Source organism: Nicotiana tomentosiformis, chromosome 9 (genome assembly GCF_000390325.3).
Source record: "Nicotiana tomentosiformis chromosome 9, ASM39032v3, whole genome shotgun sequence".
NCBI lineage: Eukaryota > Viridiplantae > Streptophyta > Magnoliopsida > Solanales > Solanaceae > Nicotiana > Nicotiana tomentosiformis.
The window spans coordinates 5,207,440-5,228,889 of NC_090820.1; the positions used below are offsets into that span (position 1 = coordinate 5,207,440).

At 32.9% G+C, this 21,450-nt stretch overlaps 1 protein-coding gene across 4 annotated transcripts; it reads right to left on the reverse strand.

The window, feature by feature from the left end:
* Positions 1-621: 621 nt before the first annotated feature.
* Positions 622-2,452, reverse strand: LOC108947013 (dormancy-associated protein 2-like). 4 transcript variants are annotated; one of them, XM_070185762.1, is made up of 3 exons: positions 2,324-2,452; positions 855-974; positions 622-732 (listed from the first exon to the last, which is right to left on the reverse strand). In XM_070185762.1, the coding sequence occupies exons 1-3, from the start codon at positions 2,430-2,432 to the stop codon at positions 635-637; spliced, it is 327 nt and encodes a 108-aa protein (XP_070041863.1). In that variant the 5' UTR covers positions 2,433-2,452; the 3' UTR covers positions 622-634. The 4 variants fall into 4 exon arrangements, with proteins under 4 accessions (XP_070041863.1, XP_070041862.1, XP_070041864.1 ...); XM_070185761.1 differs by having other exon boundaries at positions 798-974; XM_070185763.1 differs by having other exon boundaries at positions 622-666; positions 789-974.
* Positions 2,453-21,450: the final 18,998 nt, after the last annotated feature.

The following is a 21,450-nucleotide window of genomic DNA, read 5'->3' on the forward strand; positions in this document are numbered from 1 at the left end:
TATAGTTATTTTGAGCATTTAATCAGAACATTAGAGAATAAACACAGTAATTTAACACCTTTGTAAATATATTTGAATACATTCATAGTATTGTTTAGAGAAAAATATTTATTATTTGATCAATACATCATTGACTTGGAATATTTGTCTTGTTTGGGGAGTATATATTATGAAAACATGCTAAGACGCCGAGGTCGTTCTCATCGAGTTCAAAAATGAATTAATACTCATTCAATTGCATATTTTTGTCTAATATTGTTGTTGTTGTCCCACTTCAATTTTGTATTTTTACTGTTGCCAACATAAGTTAAAATGACTTATTTTTTTCAGTAAGGTACTGACCAGTTAAACCAATTTTTGCTTGATTAGCATTAAACTTATGAGTTACAGTAAGGGGTGAGCTCTTATACTAAGGGATGAAGAGAGGTAAAATAGGTGAAACGAATTTATTTATTAAAAATTCTGGATGTGTTGGACATTAAACGCATTTTCACATTTTGAGCACTTAACCATCTAGGTTCAGACGATAGTAAAGACCAAGATATTACTATATAACTTAGCATACACCACGCAACGTACGTGGCGAGAAACTAGTATATATATATTTTTCATATAAATATATTTTCCTTAGTAATTAGTTGTGAGGAAATCCACCATATCCTCCTCCTCGATAACCTCCGTAACCACTATTGCCGCCGCCAGGGTTTCCACCATATCCTCCACCCGGATAACCTCCAAAACCACCATTGCCGCGCCAGGGTTTCCACCATATCCTCCACCCGGATAACCTCCAAAACCGCCATTGCCGCCGCCAGGGTTTCCACCATACCCTCCTCCTGGAAAACCTCCAAAACCACCATTACCGCCGCCAGGGATTCCACCATCGTCTCCTCCTCCAATTCTGCCTCCGAATCCTCCAAATTCTAAGTCTTTTGCATCATTTACATGATCATTTTTCTCATCGAATACCTTTGCTGCAACAATGATCATACATGAGTTTAAAAAAAATTGCACTGCATGGTTTACCTCGTCGAGTTAATTAAGTTGACATACAATAATCGGTAAGTACTTTTTATAGCAAGGCTGATATGCATGATAAATTGAAAAGTAGAGTAGTTACCTATTGTAGACTATTCAACTATATATATTGATAATGTTAAAAGAATTATGTTGTCATTGTAATAACTTAGATCCATCATATACATGTGCATGTGAGGCTGATGATCATGACTGTGATCTTTTTATTCCTTTTAGAGTACTCGACTTGTTAAGAATAGAAGCAAATGCAAAATAATAATTAGGACTATAAAAAAAATAGAAGGGCCAACTAATATCAAGGTAACGCATAATTAATTCGTGAAGCATCAACAATAGTTTAAATTGTACTGATAGTGTAATTCTCTTTTACCTTATTATCAACGCGTATAACTTAAATCTAATACTATAAAATAGACCGAATTCATAACGTCTAACCATAAGAAAATATGTGTTTAAAAGTTTAATAGTAAAAGCCTCGAGTATAAACAGCAATTTTATTGAGAAAGAAAACATACACGCACAGAAAAAAAGGAGAAGAATTGAAACCTATATACTACTAATTATGATGATGATAATAAAGAGAACACATAACGAGTTACTTTATTAGAGCAAGTGTTACCTCATAACCTGAGGGGTCGGTTAAAATAAACAGAAACTCTTGAAATGTACTGCTTCGTCCCCCATTTATGTGATACATATTCTTTTTAATTTAGTTTGTACTAGAAGGTATGATATATTTCTAATTTAGAAATAATTTAACTTTAAACTTTTTATTTATCCTTAAGGGGTCGCTTGGTATGATGGATTAGCAAAACTAATCTTGCGATGAAAATTTTGTATCGCGTTATCCCTTGTTTGATTACTAATCCTGGGATAAGTTATTCCAAGATTAAAATAGTACCAGAATAACTTATACATGCAAGAGAGTGGAATAGTAATCCTAGGATAAAACAATAAAATTGGCAATCCCAGGATTAATACAAAATACCAAACAATCAATAAAAATTAGTCCAAGTATAATAATCCTAGCATAACTAATCGTAATATAAGTAATATAACTAATCCCGACATAACTTGTCTTCAAATCAAACGACCCCTAGTAAGATGATTTACAACCGCATGTATGAGAATATGACTTGTTTTAGAACATAAATTTCAAAAGTATTTCTTTAGTTTCTAAACTTTTTGTCTAGTCAAAATCTATCGAATAAAATGAGACGAAGGGAACAATATTTTGCATGTAGGAAGAGAATAGGTCGATTGTCTTAAAAGGAAGGAATCTCACCTTTGTCCATAGAATTGGTGGGGCTCTCAGCCAACTCCCTAGCTGCAACCTCAGATATTATCACAAGTAAAATAGCCAAAACAATAAGCATAAATACCTTTGATCCCATTTTTCCTTGCTTGAAAACCTTATAAGTATTACTTAATTAGTTGTGATAAGGATGAGGAAACAAACAACAACAACAACAACCCAGTATAATTCCACTAGTGGGGTCTGAGGAGGGTAGTGTGTACGCAGACCTTACCCCTACCCTGGAGTAGAGAGGCTGTTTCCAATAGACCCCCGGCATCCTTCCCTCCAAGAACTCCCACCTTGCTCTTGGGGTGACTCGAACTCACAACCTCTTGATTGGAAGTGGAGGGCGCTTACTATCAGAGCAACCCACCTTGTCCCTAATGAACATTTTGCCCCTATTTATAGTATCATCATCTAAATATGTGTGCGGGCGAAGATTGAATATTACATTAATGGAGTACCAGAAATTGGGAGCTTGATATATAGATTGTTTTTCAGACTCAACTTACTAAAGAACCTACAGAATGTTGGGTTTTTTCACCGGTATTGGGTACGGTATTGGGCCAACTAAATCATAGATTCGGCCGAGAAGTTTCACATTGGAGTAAAACGTTCTCTAACAAAAGGCTATTCCATACTCAAGATTAAATTCAAGATCTCTCATTCAGGATAAAAGAGTACTTATCATTCACGATCATCATAATTATGATATTTTTTTACCAAAGTCATATAACTTTGTTTTCTCACACAAAAATCATAAACTTTTACTAACTCACATAAAAATCATAGTAACAGGAAAATACAACTTTTTAATATTATTTTCTTATTCCACGATTTTTATTTTTTATTTTTTATTTTTTGACTAATAAATAAAAATTCAATTAAAATAGGAATGATCCAAGTCGACCCGACTCACCCTACCTAATACCAATATATATAAATTAAAATAATACTAAAAGTGAATATTTCAAAACACGATACTTCTATATTTTATTTTATTTTTCAAGATTTTCATTCAAATTTATTTTTTGATCAGAATCTCATGCGTTCCAAACTAAGTTTTTTGTTGGAAGGATTCACTTTTAGTATTATTTCAATATATGTATATGGGTATTGGGTCGAGTCCAGTTGAGTCATTCCTATTTTAAGAAAAAAATATAAAAAATGACTGAAACTAATTGCATTCGCTAGAAAAAATAATATAAAAAATATGTATAATATAAAAATATATATTTTATTGACTATTATTTTTAGAGCAGCTCTATATATATATATATATATATATATATATATATATATATATATATATATATATATATATATATATATATTTCTCTCTATTTTAATTGGATTATTATTTATTAGACTGAAGAAAAAAATATGGAATAAGAAAATACTACCAAAAAATTATGTTTTTCGGTCACTATGATTTTTGTGTGAGTTAATGCAAGTTTTATGATTTTTGTGTAAGAAAATAAAGTTATATGACCTCGGTGAAAAAAAGTCATAATTATATGACCATTTGTGAAATTTACCCCATCTTTTACATATATATATATATATATATATATATATATATATATATATATATATATATATATATATATATATTATATTTTTCATGTGAAGGGATCAGAGAACGAACCAACTGAATTGTATAACCTAACCTATCATCTTGAATTATTTAATGTCTCCTAATATATTAAGAGCATCTTAGAATTTCATTGTGGTCTTAAGTTAATTATAAAAATTTCCGGCCACATCTATATATATATATATATATATATATATATATATATATAAATGAGGGAAAAGAAATGTTGACATGGCACATCTCTATGGCCAAGGAGCCTATTTATTTTTTTTCTCTTTTTTTTGAATTTCTTTACCTTTTTTATATTTATGTCCTATATTAAATAATCCAAAAGTATAAATGAGGGAAAAGAAATGTTGACATGGCACATCTCTATGGCCAAGGAGCCTATTTATTTTTTTTCTCTTTTTTTTGAATTTCTTTACCTTTTTTATATTTATGTCCTATATTAAATAATCCAAAAGTCACCTTAAAAAGAAGATGTAACTGCTCAAAAAAAAATGTAATTGCCTATAGTAGTTAAAAAATATTTATGGTAATTAGTATGCTTCCAATCCAAACGCATGTAACGCCCTAAGGATTAAGGAAGTAATAAATTTCTTCAATTCTATCAATACTATAAAGAACTCCTCTTGCCAAGTTATCAAGCACTACCGACAAGAAGAATTCTGAAGAGGTTGCCATTATCCCTTTCAAAGATCCTTGAAACAACACAGGTTTTTCTGATCATTAACCCTTTGTTAGTCTCATCTATTTCTAATAATATAATATAGCCTCGCAACTTGCATTGATTAAGTTTATGTTAGCATTGGATATTGAAGTGTAATATGGTTTCACGAAAGGCACTATATTCCCAAAAGATAGATCTTTTCGAATTTTAATGTTATTATGTTAATAAATTTTTTTATGTTGAGTGTGATAATGTTGCCTTTATTTCTTTATTTTCGTTAAATTTATCGATTACTATTTGTTGATGTTTGTTGAAAAATAATTTTTAATTTTTCGCTTGAAATTTGAGGTTTTAACTTGATGTTCAAGAGGCGTGTGAAAATATTTTGCATTCATACCATCACTTCAATGAAATTAATTTTGTAAGATGTTTTTTTTTTTTTTTTGCAATGATCTCATTGTGCAAGAACCTTTGGTGATTATTTATAAATACTAAGGGGAAAACCATTGAAAAAATGGCGTCTTGAAAACAAGAATATCATGAGTGAGTTCAAGAAGAAAACTCACTTGAAATTTTGATGGAATTGAAGTGGGGTATTACATTGTCCACTCTATAGTTTAATATTCTACTCTTTTTTCTCTTCTTTTGTTTCTTTTATGTGTCTTCTATATATGGAAGAAGGTGGTAAAAAAATGTGATTGGTATAGATGGATTTCATGAGATAAGGAATATTTTTAAGATGTTGGTCTGATTCTTGGAGGAAAAGGGATTTTGCCTATATCTAGAGTAATGATTTTTAGTTTTTGTTGAATAAGTGATGGGTAAGGAAAAGTCAGAAGAAAGGAAAAACAAGAAAAAAAGAAAAAGAAAGGGAAGACAGGAAAAATGAGAAGAAAATTAGCACCAAAAATAACATTAGAACAAGGAGCAAGAAACTAGGTACTCAGTGTTTCGAAACTAACATGAGTACCAAAAATACATGATGATATTTGTGTCATACATTACCGTTTGAAAATATTTTTGAAAATGTTTGAAACTTTTAAGAACAAGGATGAACAATTATCTGAAATTAACAGATGCTAATGTTTGTTTCACTTTCCGAATTACCATTTTGACGCAATTAGTGTTATTAGTATTTCAACACCTTTTTGAAAAATATTTTGTTGGTGAAATTTCTAAGAATTTTTAACAATAATTTGTGTTTGATTTAGTTTAGTTTTTAGCCAAACAACAATGGGCTTTCTTTCTTTAGAATATATTTTTTTAATTTATGAAAAAAAACATTTTGTTTCTTTGGTCAACAAAATAACTTCACAGTAAGCATGCATTTTCTTCTCCTTGATCTTATCACTTTAAGGGAGGAAAGACCTTTTGTGAAAATATGGATAAATTGTCTTCGAGAATAGACAAGTGAATAAATTTTGATTGCTATTAATAAAGAATCAATCTAATCTCAAAATCAAACCTTAAAATTAAAAGATATAACTAAAATCAGAATTTTCTTAAAATGAATTTTTATTAAAAGAACCATTTTTTTAGGTGAAAGAAAGAAGAAGGATAATACCTAATTAAAGAGTTATTTTCGCTTGAGAAGCTAAAGACAAGAAAAGTAGAAGAATTCCTATATATATTCACTTAAATTCTTTATATCAATTTTAAATTAGATAAAGATGAAAAAGCACGCTTCTATTACTTCCTTTGCACTTGTACCAAACAAGTAATAAAGAAAACTATGAATCCTTTATGCCAAGGAAAAAAATAAATAAATTATTCTCCTTTATCTTCATCCTTCGCTTTGTTAAGAAAGAACTAGGAAGTTTTAAGTTAAATCTTCACAAAAAAGTGAGGTGGCACCTCTCTTTGGCCAAGGATCTTATTTATCTTTTTCTCCTCTTTTTTTTTTTGTATTTTCCCTTCATTCTTTTCATTTAATTTGTATAATAATTGGAAAATGATCATTTTCTATCATATTTATTACATCTCATTATATCTAATTCAGTTACAAAATAATTAATTAAAATACTAAGTAAGTGGAATAGGCCTAATAAAGCCCAAGTAGCCGTTTGGTTTTCCCAAGGAATGCTCACATATTTGCAAAAACGGATTATTTCCATTATTAATCTGGAAAATGAAAAGATACCATTTAATTATTAAATTTGAAAAGGACCTTCACAACATTGAAGTTCGCTCTATATATATCTACAACTATATCCTTCAACTTGCTTTGATATGTGTAAGTAAATTTCATGCCATTTTATTTTCAACTAAATACTAATTATATATAGATTATTTTTTGTTCCCCTAAAAACAATGGTAATCTCATTTTTTTCTTATAGGTACAAGATATGAATATATTTGTGCGGGCGTCTTCTTAATTTAGTAATTCACAGCTCATGTGATTCAATTGTGCCACCATGGCATCCTTTATATACTTGATCAAATGTCGAGGCATTATGTGCAAGTGCAATGTAAGAAACTATCGTGTCGAAACCTTCAATAGTTTACATGTATTTTCTTTATGCATTTTTTCATAATAGTGGTTGTATCTTTTTTCTACATGTTTGCAAAAGAAGTAAACTTTGTAGATAATCAGGTTTATGTGCAATTAAAAATTTATTTCTACATGTATTTTTCTATATTAATGGTAATTTTCTGTTTTATTTTTATAGGTGCAAGAAATGGCTAAATTTGTGCACAACCTTTCTATAGGTCCCTGGTAATTGTATTACTTTTTTTAAGAAAGAAAAAAAGAACACAATCATCTCCTATTGCGATAGAGAGGTTAAATTTAGTACATGTACTTATATCTTATACCATCTTGTGATCTAATAGTATAGAAATGAGTTGATCCTTTCATTATTTTATTTTTTTTGCATACTAGAGGTTTAGTTTTACTTTGTGAAGAGAACATTGTTATTATTTCATAAAATTACTTGCCTCTAAGGAATAACTTATAGGTAATAGTTTCATAGTGAATATAAAAGAAGAGTTAATACATTTTCTCATTGTGATAATGTTGGGCAAGAACCAATCTTAAATTCTGAATATGAGACTGTGATAAGATACAAATTATATACAAATATATTATTTGACCCTTATTAAATTTTTATATGTTGTTGAGAAATTACATACATTTAATAGGGCCTTTAAATAGGGAAGGGAAAAATAACCAAGACTATTAGATAGCAAAATGAGAAGAGAAAACATATCGTGCTTGAAGATTGATGAGCAGCAACACTCTTGAGACATGCAACAGATGTTAAAGTTGTAACTGTTCGAATCTGCTTGATCACTTAAAATAAATACTAAAAGTTATAATCGTTTGATTAGCAACGTTTCAGCAAAAGTAATAAATGATAATAATCAGTCACTTCTCCTAACTCAGGTTTGATGAAGACGTTTGGCGTTCGTGGTTAAGTAATAAGGTAACCAATTAAAGTTAGCTAAGTAGGTAAAAAAGGGGAGAAAAATTCAAAAGAGGGAGAAAAAAGACACATGTCATTCTTAGCTTTTGAGTGGTGCCAAGTCATCCTCTCAAAATATTTTTAACTTCTCTAATCTATTTGGATTTAAAGATTACAAAAAAATTAAATACATTTCAATATTCAAGTATTAAAAATATTATTTTATAAATCCAATAAAAAGAATTATAACCGCACGAAGCGCGGATCAATTCACTAGTTTGAAAGAAAACTGATGTACAAACATTAATTTGATATTGGCTACTCATTCTTACACATCGAAATATAATGTTTATGTGTTCTTCTCAACACGCGATATTCCATAAATAATAAACTAAATATTTGTGGCGACCAAAGTCTTTGAGAAAAGTTCTGTGGCTAAAGTTTTTTTAGTGCCAGCAATTAAATTAAAGTTTATATCAGCTTTATTTTCTTCCTAGTTACACCTGGATAATAGAAAATATAGTTGCCTAACAAATTAATAAAAATAGCCTATTTATGAATACAAAGATATTTCTCAAGAGGAGATTTATATGAACTTCTCATTAATAAAAGTCATAGTATAAAAGTACACAACACTCATAATACGTTGTCATTGTATATACATATCTGATAATTTTCTGCACTTGGAAACTCTACGAAAACAGCAGTTCTCATGTCTGGTATACTATATATACCTTGAACCTTGTTATATACTCCCGTTCACTTTTACTTATCACGTTTCACTTTTGGAGAGTGAATTTGACTAATCTTTGAGGCTAAATTGTAATAAATTTTCTTAATATTTTAAAATTAAAATTTAGATATTCGAAAACTATACGAAAAGTAGTATAATTATAATTCATATAATATGTTAAAGCGTTGGTCAAAATTTATGTAGTTTGACTTTAGTAAACAAAATATGATAAGTAAAAGTTAATAGAGGGAATAGGATGAAACTTTCTTCTTATGTCCTAGAAGAAGAAATGCAATTAGCTCACTTCGGGAAGAGCGGACGGAAAAGCTTAATAAAAATAATTTATTCCCAAAGGAGCTGTGTCGAATTGTATATGGCTGGCATCTATAGGATTAAAAAACTCTATTGGCATGATCTAAACTAGTAGTAGTAACTTTTATACAGAGGCATGGCTGTCTGATCATTGTATATACGTATCTGATGACTAAAGAAACTGTTAGGCTAAATTAGTCCAAATATTAACCTGGTGTGATATTTTTTGTTTTGGGTCAAGTCCGCATGGTTTTTCTCAAAAAGCTCATTATGAGATCCTTACCCCTTATATGTAGACTCTCAATCTTTTCAGTTACCAATATGAGACTTTGTTCGCACTCAATAATCCCCCATCGAACTAAGTTCCACGTAATCCACTAGCTTTTTCTTGTGTAAGTGCCGGCCCGCACTATCACTTTGCCATCCCGCGTAGCCCACTAGCTTCTTCTTGTGTGGGTGTCGGTCCGCTCCATCACTTTGCCATTCCCATACTCGTCCCACCGAATCTGAGCTCCGATATCAGTTGTTAGGCTAAACTAGCCCAAATACACTCTTAACATGGTGTGATATTGTCCGCTTTGGGCAAAGCCAGTATGAACACTACTAGAAATTCGCTAAAAATCGATCAAAAAAAACGACCAACGTTGGTCGGTTATGGCCAATTACCGACTAAAACGCGACCATTACGGTGTGGACGGTGTTTTGATGGTCGGTAGCTTAAAACGACCATCTGACAAGTTTAATTACTTACCGACCAACTTTGGTCGGAAATATATTTTATTAATTTAATTTTACCGACCAAAGTTGGTCGGTTTAACTAAATTATATTTTTTTATTAATTATTAAAATTAAAAAACACCGACCAACTTTGGTCGGTAATTGAAAATATATATATTTTTTAAATAATTAAAATTAAACATTACCGACCAACTATGGTCGGTAATCTCAACAGTGCAGGCAAAATACCGACCAAAGTTGGTCGGTAATGTTGAATTCTGGGAATTCAATGTTCATTAACCGACCAACTTTGGTCGGTATTTTGGAATAATTTATTTCTTTTATTAAAAACCGACCAACTTTCTGGGTTTAATTTTGGCATAAAATGCCTGTTTTGGCAGCTACACTACCTGCCAGCATACCAATACACCTAATAACAACAACAACACAACAACAACAACAACAATAACAACAATAACAACAACAACAACAATAACACAACAACAACAACAACAACAACAACAACAACAACAACAACAACAACAACACAACAACAACAACCAAAACATTCAATAAATACTTTAAAACTAACAAATTAAAGTTCAATTGAACATAAAAATCCAAAATCAAGTTAAAACTAATTACAACTAGTTCAAAACTGGTTCTATTTGTCTAGTTCAAAGTATATAAAAGTCAAGGGGTGTTTTCTATAATATCATCATCACCGTCTGATGAACTTACATTTACAAGACGATATAGAGAACGGTCATGTGGAGGACGGGAAGCACGATCACGGGGAGGACGGGAGGAATGATCACGAGCAGGACGGGAGGAACGATCACGTGGAGGTCGACCCTCTGGAGATGACTCACGAGATCGGGGCAACGGAAAAGGTCCACTAGATAGGAGAGTTCTGATCTGAGCTTGCATGCCAAGGAATTGAGCATCTCTAAGCCTTTCTCTTTCCTTGGCCGCTTCTAGATCTAATGTGAGCTTTGTCAATGTCTTCTGCATAGCGGAGAGGCTCTCCCTATTAAGTTGCTCGCCTTGCGAGGAAGTCCCTATTCCTCGCATTCCACACTTATAGTGATGAAAGTTTTTAGTAGGAAGCCCGTATACCTTCCCCCATTTTGGACCGCCAACAGACTCCAACCATATTCTTTCAGCATCCTCGTCTGAAGGTTAGGTTGGCTCACCCGATTCACCAGCTGGATGACTACGAATGAATTCCTCTATGTTACTTTGGTAGCGACCCTATATTATTTTAAATTAAATCAGTATTTTAAAATTTGTATAAAAGTAAATTATAATACTTAAATAAAATTGAAAGCTTACATATGCAGTCGAGGCCCGGTCCTCGACCCACCTATCTTGATCCCCCTCTTTCTTCTTCTTCACAATATGTGTCTCCTTGAATAGCTCATCATGACTCATTGGACGCCCATACTTCTTTTTCTGAAAATAAATTAATTTAATTAGTTAATAAACAGAATAGATATACTTAGAAAAGTAAAATAATTTAAGCAATTATGTACCAATCTTCTTTTTATTGTCCCTAGGCTGATCGCACCTCCAGTGTGCAAGGAGCCTCCCTTCTCGGATGCGCGAGCTTTCTTTCCTTTTTTGCTCCTCTCTAAGAACTCTGCGGTAAGCCATTGCCTTTGCAAATCATTCCACAAATTCTCAAGTAACCAGCCAGGCCTCTTGTTCTTCTTTCTAGCATCCGAGAAAGCATCCGCCAATCTCTTGCGAGCTTTATGATAAAAATTTATAGCCACTTCCGCGCTATAGCGGTCTTCCCATACACACTTGCTCTGTATTTCAAAAGTTAAATATTAGATGAAAATATCATAAATATAAATTATTAAACTATTTAAAAGAACATTTATACCTTAAATTGATTGAAAATTTGCTCCTTCAGTGAGAATGGGCAATCAGTCCAAGTCGCATAAGGGCCATCATAAAACTTTCTGATGGCATTGGTGATTATCCTCGTAGTCTTATTACCCGGCCTGAACCTGCAATTTAACAATAAAAACACATTAATATCTTAGTAAAAATGTTACAAATCAATAGACGCAAAAATAATGAATAACACTTACCCATCACCCTCAGGGACTATGATGATCCTGCCATATCGATCATAATGCACTACCTCGTCATCACCATCCAAAGCATGTGTATCAGAGGCATGTGAAGACGGTGTAGGCGGGTCAGAGCTACTGCCTCGCAGGCGAAGGCCTGCAATAGATGGAGTCGATGATGAAGATGGTTGCGATCCCTGTGACTGCGACATAGCTGGATGCGACCCAAGTGGATGTGATACCGATGGCTGTGACCCGAGTGGCTGTGACATGGATGGATGCGATCCATGTGGCTGTGATATGTAGGGATGTGATCCATATGGATGTGATGCAGATGGTTGTGAGGCAGCTGGACTGTATGTCGGACGTATAATCCTATGGCCCTGTGATGGAAGACTGGGTGTCTGAATGAAGGTGTACGGCTCGTGATGCTGTGGTAGCTCAGTATAGCCGTGTGGTGGAGGATAAGACATAAGCATCTCTGAAAAGGGTGGACAAGAGGGAGTATTATTTTCTACCCCCCCCCCCCTTCCCTTCCTACCCTTTTCTCGACCCCGAGAACTAGTAGGGTCATTGTTACCTTGACCCTTGCCTGCCATCTGCATAAGAGGCATGTGAAGACGGTGTAGGCGGGTCAGAGCTACTGCCTCGCAGGCGAAGGCCTGCAATAGATGGAGTCGATGATGAAGATGGTTGCGATCCCTGTGACTGCGACATAGCTGGATGCGACCCAAGTGGATGTGATACCGATGGCTGTGACCCGAGTGGCTGTGACATGGATGGATGCGATCCATGTGGCTGTGATATGTAGGGATGTGATCCATATAGATGTGATGCAGATGGTTGTGAGGCAGCTGGACTGTATGTCGGACGTATAGTCCTATGGCCCTGTGATGGAAGACTGGGTGTCTGAATGAAGGTGTACGGCTCGTGATGCTGTGGTAGCTCAGTATAGCCGTGTGGTGGAGGATAAGACATAAGCATCTCTGAAAAGGGTGGACAAGAGGGAGTATTATTTTCTATTTTCTACCCTCCTCTTTCCCTTCCTACCCTTTTCTCGACCCCGAGAACTAGTAGGGTCATTGTTACCTTGACCCTTGCCTGCCATCTGCATAATATAATACACATTTAGATTGAAACATATAAGAAACTAGCTATAAAATGAGAGTGCTTTAAAAAACCAACTTTTTAATCCTCATCGACGTATTGTTCCTCGTCCGAGAATTCTTCGTCCTCACTTGTTTGAGCTTCATCAGTTGATTCTTTGTCCTCATTTTCTATAATTGTTACTTCATTTATATCAACTTCTTCCAATATGCGTTCAGGATGTTCCAAATCATTTTCTAACTGATCGTCCACTATTTGGTGAACATTGGAGATATCGTTTTGATATGCAACATCTAACATATTCTCGACTTCCACGCTACCTGCAGGCTTAGTTTTTATTACAACCCACCAATTGGACTTATTCCGCCATAATGGATAAGGAGCATAATACACTTGCCTAACGTTATGTGCAATTATGAAAGAATCATAGCGATCATACTCCCTCGTATGATTAACCTCAATTATGTTATATTGGTTGTGTACTCTTGTACCTCTTGTTGGATTTGGGTCAAACCACTTGCATCTAAAGAGTATCAATTTCTTATATGGCAAACTTGTATATTCTAGTTGTAATATTTCTTTGACCACACCATAATAATCAATATCTCCAACTTGGTTTCCATCACCACCTTGAACCCACACCCCGCTGTTGTTGCTATTTTTATTTTTAGAGCAATCCTCTGTATGAAACTTATAACCATTTACTACGTACTTAGACATTGTTGTGACCTGAAGCCCAGGTCCCCAAGATATATCTTTCAAAAATTGATTTATACCATTATTTGGATTATTTACCTACATAGAGTTAAAAAAATTCATAAGTTAGCACAACTTATGAATCAATTTTTATACATTCACTACATATATATATATATATATATATATATATATATATATATATATATATATATATATATATATATATATATATATATATATATATATATATATATATATATATACTTACAAACTGTTTGAACCACGTATCAAATCTCGTATATATATATATATATATATATATATATATACTTACAAACTGTTTGAACCACGTATCAAATCTCGTATATATATATATATATATATATATATATATATATATATATATACTTACAAACTGTTTGAACCACGTATCAAATCTCGTATATACAGCATCATAGCCAAATTGACCCACGAAGTGACTGTGACATATCAAATATTTTTAGTAGTTGCATCAATATGTAGTCACAATAAATTTTATATTTTGATAACTAATAAATCAATACTTACTTGAGAAATGGTATAACTTCGGGACAATTTAGCAACACATGAAGTGTAGCTGACTTGTACTCCATATCACTCAAACTTCTCTTTCTAACATCCTTAGAACATCGGCCTGGTTGATTGAATATGGACATTGGTGGATATAATGGATCATTCACACATTCGACCGTGTGCCTATTGGGCCTATTCCTAGAACATGGCATGTTACTCTCAAAATAATAAGAACAAAAATGTGCAGTTTTCTTTGCAAGATAGGCTTCGCATATAGATCCTTCAATCTTATTCCTCTGCCTAACAAATTGTTTGCATTTGCCAATTGCCCTACATAATCTCATGTTAGCCAAGAACATTCAAATAAAATAGAATATTACATCAAACTTATAATATTACCTCTCAAAGGGATACATCCATCTGCATTGAACAGGCCCTCCAAGTCGTGCCTCGTGTACAAGGTGTATTGGAAGGTGTTCCATCACATCAAAGAAACCACATGGGAATATTTTTTCCATCTTACTAGAAATTACACGGATGTTCTGGTCCATCCGAAGTAGGTTTTCTTCCCTTAATATGGTAGAACACAAGTCTTTGAAAAATAAACTAATCTCTGTGATGGGTTTGCAGATTCTTTCAGGCAAACCACAAAATGCAATAGGCACTAAGGTCTCCATGAAATATACTCTGTTTCGTCCAATTATGATTAACACCATATCCGGAGAATCTATAAGGTGGAGCCTCAGTAACTTTACTGAAGTTCTGGACCCTCTCCCAAATTTCCTCACCTGAAAGTATCGGAGGTGGAGAATCATATTCCACTTTATTCTTTTTGAATGCATTTTTCATCCTTCTAAACTCATGATCATCAGGCAAGAATTGACGGTGACAATCAAACCATGATTGCTTTCGGCCATGTTTCAAAGTGAACGCTTTACTATTTTCCATGCAGTAAGGACAAGCTAGCTTCCCAGCAGTCATCCACCCAGACAAATATTCCATACGCAGGAAAATCATTAATAGTCCACATTAAATTAGCACGCAAATTAAAATTCTGCTTGGTTGATATGTCATATGTTTCAACACCATCATACCACAATTGTTTTAGCTCATCAATCAAAGGTTGCAAATATACATCAATCAAACTTTTCGGATTACGTGGACTGGGGATAATACAATTTAAGAATATATATGGACTAGTCATACACAACTCAGGTGGTAGATTATAAGGTGTAAGAAAGACAGGCCAACATGAATATGGTGTCACAGATATAGAAAAAGGCGTGAAGCCATCCGCACACAGACCTAACCGAATGTTCCTTGGTTCACTAGCAAAATCCGGATATGTCCTATCAAAGTGCTTCCAAGCTTCTCCATTTGAAGGATGACACATAACACCAGGTGGTCTTCTATTTTCAAAGTGCCATCTCATATGAGGAGCAGAACTCATCGACGCATATAACCTCTTTAACCTAGGTATAAGAGGTAAATAATGCATCGCTTTGACAACGACCATATTCCCGCTGGAAAGCCTCTTGAAACGAGGCTTTTCGCAAAATTTACAACTGTCTAAAGTTGCATCATCTTTATAATATAACATGCAACCATCTTCACAACAATCAATTCTCATTGACGAAAGTCCTAACTTAGAAACCAATCTCTTTGCCTTATAGAAATCACCAGGTAAGTTGATATTAGGGTCAACTAGTTCACTCATAAGGTCAATGAAAGAGTCCATGGCTGCTTGAGAAATATTCCAATTAGATTTGATACTTAGTAATCTAACTGCAACAGACAGCTCAGAGTGCGGACTTCCTTCACGTAGTGGACGACTAGCTTCCTCTAACTGTTCATAAAAACGTTTTGCGTCATCATTAGGAGTTTGTTCAACATTTTCATTGGGCTCACCCCCGAAGTGCATCCCAAAAGCATCCGCAACCATATCCTGAATTCTAGAATCAAGATTTGTATTCTCCACTGACCTACTACTTTCACCAACAACCATGTTATGAAATATCCCACGGCTACCATCGATCTCTCCAAGATTAGTCCACACAAAGTAATTCTCTCTAAACCCCTTCCTATAAAGATGAAGTTTAACTTCCTCCGATTTTTTAAACTTCATACAATCGCACCTGACACAAGGGTACCTAATTACTCTTTCACTTTGGTATGGTGGAAGTGACATTTCATGTCTAATAAAGTCATCAACCCCTTCTACAAAATCCTCCCGCAATCCCCGCCGATTAGGATAATTTCTATTGTACATCCAAGTACGATGTTCCATCTATACAAATAAAACAAGAATAAATTAATTTATTCTATAATTATAAATTAATTATATCTTTTTTAGTTAATTCAAGATAATTATTTTTTTCTAATTACATCAATTTATATCCGAAAAGTTCAATTCATATCCAAAAGGTCCAATTCATATCTTAAAAGTTCAATTCATATCCTAAAAGTTCAATTCACAAGAACAAATCCTAAAAACTAAAATTTCAATTCATATCCTACGAGTTTAAACATAAACTAAATAAACTAAATAAATTCAACTCATACCCTAAAAGTTTGATTCACAAGAACAAATTAATTTATTCTACAATTAAAAATTAATTATATCTTTTTTAGTTAATTCAAGATAATTATTTTTTTCTAATTACACCAATTTATATCCTAAAAGTTCAATTCATATCCAAAAGGTCCAATTCATATCTTAAAAGTTCAATTCATATCCTAAAAGTTCAATTCACAAGAACAAATCCTAAAAACTAAAATTTCAATTCATATCCTACGAGTTTAAACATAAACTAACTAAACTAAAGAAATTCAACCCATACCCTAAAAGTTCGATTCACAAGAACAAATTAATTTATTCTACAATTATAAATTAATTATATCTTTTTTAGTTAATTCAAGATAATTATTTTTTTCTAATTACACCAATTTATATCCTAAAAGTTCAATTCATATCCAAAAGGTCCAATTCATATCTTAAAAGTTCAATTCATATCCTAAAAGTTCAATTCACAAGAACAAATCCTAAAAACTAAAATTTCAATTCATATCCTACGAGTTTAAACATAAACTAACTAAACTAAAGAAATTCAACCCATACCCTAAACTAAACTAATTCATAACTAATTGACTAATTAACAAAACTAATTAGTTAATAAAACTAATTAACAAAACTAATTAAAACAAGACCTAAACCCTAATCCTCAATAAAATGCAATGTTCAAATAATTGAAACACTAATCAATTGAAACTAATTCATAACTAATTAACAAAACCTAGAAATAATAAATAAATGGGTTGTAATTCAAACCTAGAATTTTTAGGAGATGGAGAAGGAGAGGGGCGGCAGTGGCAGCGGCGACGGCGACGGCGAGGGATGGGTTGTGGCAACGCGGGGTGGGGAATGAGATTTATGTGAGGGAAATAGAGAAGGAGAGGGGAAGGTTTTGAGTGAGGGAAATAGAGGAGGGGAAAATTTCAGAGAAATGGGAGTTTTCCCCGTTTTTCAATTCTCTGATTTCAGAATTACCGACCAAAGTTGGTCGGTAATTTTGGTCGGTACATTAAGTGTTGACCGTTTGACCAAAAATCGACCAACTTTGGTCGGTTTTTTTAAAAAAAAATTAAATTCTTTTTTTTTGTGTTTTTTTCTTAAAATATTATAAACTATAAAAAAATATTATAAACTACAAGCATTTATTTTATTTAACTATGCAATTATTATAAATAATTATAAACTATAAGCATAATCTTTATAAATAATTATATTAACTATTTAATTTTAATAAATTATAATAGCATCTATCTAAGTAAATTTTCTAAGTTATAATTAAGTATGTGAGTAATTTCTCACACACACACATACACTATATTGTAATTGATGCTAATAACTTCTTTTTTCATCCGTTCATCACTAATAATGCATGACATAGATTAATCGATATATAGGTCGAGACGTTTTGATGAATCATCGATTAATATTTATCGATACATCTAAGTAAGTTATAAGTCGATGAATCAATTTACAAATAGATATATTTGATGATAAAGTATATATACTAATTAGTATCTTCCCAAGTCTATCCCTAAAAGAACCCGACCCTGTGGTCCTAGCGCTTTGTGTTCTTATATATATATACACACACACAAACACACTTCACTGTAATACTTTAATTATATATATAGCTTGTTATAGTATATGTTAGTGTGTATATATATAGCTTGTTAAATTTTCACCATGTTTGACATATTAATTTAACTCGTTTACTTAATACTAATAGCTTCTTTCATTTATTTAATTTTTGATCTATATATATATATATATATATATATATATATATATATATATATATATATATACACCAAAGATGTTTAGTATTAATTCTTTTATTTTTCATTCATTCATCACTAATAATGCATGGCATAGCTAGATTAATCGATATAAGTCGAGACGTTTTGTTTTTACTATTAGTCGATATAGGTCAAACGTTTTGTTTTTAATATTCATCGATGCATCTAAGTAAGTTATAAGTCGATGAAACAATTTACAAATAGCATGTTATATATAGTATATGTTAGTGTATTCATTATTTGTATTACAAAAGTGTTAACGAATTACATTTATATTATTTAGATAGTAAATATAAAAGTTATTCGAAAGTTTGATCAATGTTGACGTAATAACCGACCAACTTTGGTCGGTTATTTTGCAAAAAATAACAATTACCGACCAAAGTTGATCGGTATATGCTTCCCCTACATTAACCGACCAACGTTGGTCGGTAATTTTAAATATAAATTCTTAAATATTATAAAAATATTTTAAATAATAAAATAATTATTAAAATTTAAAAAATTGAATCCAGATTACCGACCAACGTTGGTCGATAATCCAAAATTTTCTTGTCTGACCAGCTGGGTCAATTCGTTGACCAATTTACCGACCAACGTTGGTCGGTATTTAGTTTTAAAAAAATATAAATTTTTTTTTCCCCAGTTTCCGTCCAACCTGGACGTTTTTTGGTCGCTTTTTTTGACCGACCAACGTTGGTCGGAAATAGTTGGTCGGTTTTTAGTAGTGGAATTTTCTCAAAAGACATCACATCATTAAAAGATCCATACACCTTATACGTGGACTCTCAATCTTTTCACCTACCAATGTGGGACTTTATTCGCACGCCCAACTAAAATAGAAAATATCTCCGAACTCATCTCTGACAACCATTTCCCATTGATGAAGAACCCCGTCTCCGAAATAAAACAAGAAAACATAAGAATCACTTTGATAATTCCAATAACATAACTAAATTATATAAATTCTGACTAGCATAGCAGCCATCCATCCTGGGTATATAGGCTATGTACATACTAGCAAAATCAGATGTTCATCGATATACCCATATGCTTCACACATCATGAGAAAACAATTGTTACCAGGGGCGGATTTAGGGGGCGGAAGGCGTTCACCCAAACCCTCTTCGTCGAAACATTACACTATATATATAAGGTAAAATTTATTTTTTACCTCTATATATTATACTTTGAATCCCTTAACATGACCCAAAGGCATAGCTTAGTGGTTAAGGGGATTTAAATCCTGCCTTCGCCACTGAATTTGTTACCACGAGCCTCCAAAAAATTAAACACATTGCATTAGTACATAAAAAGTTTGATTTGTTATGAAAATAATTATATTTTGGATGTTCATTTATTACTCCTCTATGAAGAAGATTATCTATTTAGTACTCTGTTGAAGTTTATCTACAAGCAGCTGATGCAGGCAGGTTGCAAGCAGCTCAATTAAATTATTTGCAGCAGCTTCTTATTAAACAGGCAGGTTGCAAGCAGCTCATGCAGACAGCTTACAAGCAGCTAAAGAAAAGCCTTGCAGCTGCTTCCTGAAAAGTCTCGCAGTTGCTTCCTTTCTTCTATAAATAGAGGAGTTTTCAGTTCATTATGTACATAAGTTTGAAGTTTGAATAATATATCAGTTTCTCTCTATACTTGTCTTTACTTTAAAGTTTTTATTTTATAACACGTTATCAGCATGAGACTCTGCCATCTCGAGAAAATACTTTGAAAGTATCATAGGTACGAACTTTCTTTTTCTAAATAATATCAAATCTTTCTAAACTTGAGTTTGTACCCCTGGATATATCGGGCAAAAGTTACATGTCTTGGGTGCTTGATGCCGAAATTCATCTTGATGCGTTGGGTCTGGCAGACACCATCAAAGATAAAAATCAGGCATCAAATCAAGATCGTGCCAAAGCAATGATATTCCTACGCCATCACCTTGATGAGTGCCTGAAAATGGAATATCTTACTGTTAAAGATCCAGCCATACTGTGGAATAATTTGAAAGATAGATATGACCACCTGAAGATGGTCGTTCTTCCACAGGCACGTTATGATTGGACTCATCTAAGGCTACAAGATTTTAAATCTATCAGTGAGTATAATTCTGCTATGTTCAGAATTATTTTTCAATTAAAACTATGTGGTGATAATATTACTGATCATGATATGTTGGAGAAAACTTTCACCACTTTTCATGCCTCGAATATGCTCGTGCAGTAGCAATATCGAGAGATGGATTTAAAAAGTATTCTGAACTTATCTCACATCTTCTTGTAGCCGAGAAACATAATGGGCTATTAATGAAAAACCATGAAAGCCGACCTACTGGTTCTTGTCCATTCCCTGAAGTGAATGAGACAAACTTCCACAAGCTAAGCGTGGAAGAGGACGTGGCCCCAGTCGTGGTTATGGCCGTGGTCGGGGAGGAAACTCTAATCGTGGTAATAACAATACACCAAAGAACCCTCCTCACCACCAGCAGTGGAAAGGGAAGGAACAAAAGCATGAAGCGGTACACGAAGCAAAGCCAGAAAATGCATGCTATAGATGTGGAGGAAAAGGGCACTGGTCACGTACATGTCGTACACCAAAGCACCTGGTTGAGCTGTATCAAGCCTCCCTGAAGAAGATAGAGAAAAATGCTGAAACAAATTTTATTTCTGAAGATAATTTAGACTTCATGCATTTGGATGTAGCTGATTATTTTGCAATCTCAAAAGGAAAAACAAGTCGTATGATCGGTAGTGAATCTGTAGAAATATAAATATTTTAATTTTTGTTGTTTGTAGTAGATAGTATGGTTATGTAATTGTTATACATAAATAAAAGTTATGCTTTGATAATAATGTTTACTATCATATTT

Bases quoted from the DNA above. Each gene is read 5' to 3' on its own strand.
- LOC108947013 (XM_070185760.1), bottom strand. From the start codon at position 2,432: ATGGGATCAAAGGTATTTATGCTTATTGTTTTGGCTATTTTACTTGTG. The intron at 975-2,323 runs GTGAGATTCCTT...TCATTGTTGCAG, and splicing joins CACCAATTCTATGGACAAAG to CAAAGGTATTCGATGAGAAA. The intron at 733-788 runs GTTATCCGGGTG...GTGGTTTTGGAG, and splicing joins CGGCAATGGCGGTTTTGGAG to GTTATCCGGGTGGAGGATAT.